Source organism: Pseudorasbora parva, chromosome 18 (genome assembly GCF_024679245.1).
Source record: "Pseudorasbora parva isolate DD20220531a chromosome 18, ASM2467924v1, whole genome shotgun sequence".
Taxonomy (NCBI): domain Eukaryota; kingdom Metazoa; phylum Chordata; class Actinopteri; order Cypriniformes; family Gobionidae; genus Pseudorasbora; species Pseudorasbora parva.
The window spans coordinates 28172356-28175261 of NC_090189.1; the positions used below are offsets into that span (position 1 = coordinate 28172356).

Below are 2906 nucleotides of genomic sequence, written 5' to 3' on the forward strand. Positions count from 1 at the left end.
AAGGTTAGTTCAATTTCACTACATATCCAGAAATTGTAAGATATTTTTAATCTCTAAATTATTTTTTATGCAGTAAAAAAATCAGATCTTTGATGGCATGTTTAAGTGATGTATTTACAATTTACATTTATGTATAAAGCATTATATTATTTATTAAGAGCATTATATAATAATATTTAATATATCCTCTAATTTATAATTAGAACTAGTAAACAATGTACTGCAAAAGGCATCTTTTTTATTTCTAAAGTTGGTTCTTATATTCAAAGACTAGGTGTAGCATAAAACTTGTATGTACTTTAGATAATGAGGAATCCCCAACACACATAATAAGTTGGACTTTGAGGAAGTTTTTTTCATGTTTTACTGTTATTTTCTACATATATTTCTTCGACCAGGTCAGGATCTGCATGCGTGCATATCAGCACAATGAACACCAGTGGGCCTGTGGAATATTTCATCCTCGATGGACTGAAGGAAAGATATGTGATTCCCATTTTCTTCACTGTCTATGTTTTTGTCCTGAGTGGAAATGGCATGATCATTTACCTTGTTAGAACCGACCCCAAGCTCAACACTCCTATGTATTTTTTCCTTCATAATTTGTCCTTTTCTGATATTGTGTACACGTCAGTGACCATTCCCAAAATGATGGCAGTGTTCCTGACTGAGGTCAAAACTATTTCTAAAACAGGATGCTTTATACAGATGTACCTTTTTCTCTCAACTCAAGTGACAGAATACACTTTGCTGACTGTGATGGCATTTGACCGGTATGTTGCGATCTGTAACCCCCTGATGTACACAACTATCATGACCAGGCGGCTCCGTATTCTATTGATTTTTGCTTCTTGGGGTTTTGGGGTCATTACAGTGCTACCCACAGCTGTTTGGGCATCTCTGCTGCCTTACTGCGGGCCTAATATTGTTAGGCACATGTTCTGTGATCACTCCTCAGTGCTGAGCCTTGCCTGTGTAGACATCACCAGGAATTCTTTTTTCGCCCTAACAATTGCCCTCATTGTACTTATCGGTACATTTGTTTTAATCTTAATTTCATATGTCTGCATTGGCAAAGCTATGAGTAAAATGAGCAAGGCACAGAAGCTCAAAGTTGCGGCCACTTGTGTGTCCCATGTGGTAGTGGTGTTTTTCTCATATTTTTCAGCCTGCTTTGTGTTTATCTCATATCGAGTAGCTAGATTTGACACAAATGTTCGTATAGTCATCGCTGTGCTGTACTCTGTGCTCACACCCCTGTTGAACCCCATCATTTACAGCTTGAGGAATAAAGAACTGCAAGATGCAATGAAGAGAGCATTTTGTAGATGCACTATTGCTTCCAAAACCTCCAGGAAAACAGTTCCTTCTGCCGCTCACAATTTTAATAAATCTGTTCATTGTGAAAAAAATTGAATGTAATACATTAAAACATATGAATATGTGTGGAACACGCAATCTTCAGTTAGATACAATGTATGAGACTAAAGCCAATTTAATTGATTGATGATAATATATATATATATATATATATATATATATATATATATATATATATATATATATATATATATATATATATATATATACTACTATTGAATGAATTCTGGATACAGTCCTTTTCCACTCCTGAAAACTAAACACTAAACTGTACATTACTTTTTTTTATTGCATTTTCAGTAGTGCAAGAAATCAACAGACCGCTTTTTGTAATGACATGATAATTTTGTCTGATTGCTTGTTTTCACATATTATATATCTGTATACACATATATATTGTATATTTTTTTCCATTACTGTGATTTATAATATAATTTATCTTTAAATTATTAATCTTTTTGGGTTGTTAAAACTGTATTCTTCATTTGGAATTTGGATGCAATAATTATATAAATGTAATTTTATAATGCAATAGTTACATAAAAAGCAACTAATGTTTATATCACAAGAAAATATTACACTTACAAATATACCATTTAAAGAATCGCTTACCCATTATTATTTCAAATTATATTTGAAAATGACTGAGGTGGTTTTAATGTGGACAGTGACATGAGGATTAGCAGAATATTATTATAAGGATATAACATGAATTTGCATCACTCTCTTCTTTTCTTACAAGCTACCAAACACATACTTTATACGCAAGATTAAACCACCAATACAGAAGGACTAAACAAACTCTTTTTCAAGCATTATTTATTAATAATTTCTATTGTTGTCACAAATGATTGCAGCGAGGATGAGTAGATGTAGGATCTGGGGTTAGAATTGTTGCATTATTTTCAAATAAACAGATTGACATTCACAAACAAATGTAAATAGATTCACAAAAATGAATACAATTCACAAATTAATCAAATGAAATGATTAAACCACCAATACAGAAGGACTAAACAAACTCTTTTTCAAGCAATATATGAACAAACAGGAATGTTATAAGTGAGTTGATAGTTGAATATCAAACAACTGTGTACTCCATTTTTTTTCACAGGATGTGCCTGGGTTGCCACATTTAGGTTGTAATTTCTAAAATTCTAATAAAAAAGTTTTGATTATTATTTAATAGTTTCTATTGTTGTCACAAATGATTGCAGCAGGGATGAGTAGATGTAGGATCTGGGGTAAGACTTGCATTATATCAAATAAACAGATTGAGATTCACACACAAATGTAAATAGATTCACAAAAATGAACACAATTCACAAATAAATAAAATTAAATGAATAAAAAGGCGAGGCGCTTCAGCTGTCTTTCTCTGAGGAGGTTAATATTTGCAGCATTGATGCAGGGGCTGAAGACTTGCCACTTCAGACCCCTGCCAGTGAGGAGCTCATGGAGTTTCTGAGCATAGTGTTGGCCAGGTTAAACATTGACTGACAAGAGCACAATGAGCGAGCCTCGGT

At 32.9% G+C, this 2906-nt stretch overlaps 1 protein-coding gene across 1 annotated transcript; it reads left to right on the plus strand.

Annotated features, from left to right (window-relative positions):
* Positions 1-429: 429 nt before the first annotated feature.
* LOC137046036 (olfactory receptor 11H1-like) lies at positions 430-2555 on the plus strand. Its single transcript, XM_067423089.1, has 2 exons — positions 430-1317; positions 2520-2555. The coding sequence occupies exons 1-2, from the start codon at positions 430-432 to the stop codon at positions 2553-2555; spliced, it is 924 nt and encodes a 307-aa protein (XP_067279190.1).
* Positions 2556-2906: the final 351 nt, after the last annotated feature.

Bases quoted from the DNA above. Each gene is read 5' to 3' on its own strand.
- LOC137046036 (XM_067423089.1), top strand. From the start codon at position 430: ATGAACACCAGTGGGCCTGTGGAATATTTCATCCTCGATGGACTGAAG. The intron at 1,318-2,519 runs GCATTTTGTAGA...TGCCACATTTAG, and splicing joins TGCAAGATGCAATGAAGAGA to GTTGTAATTTCTAAAATTCT.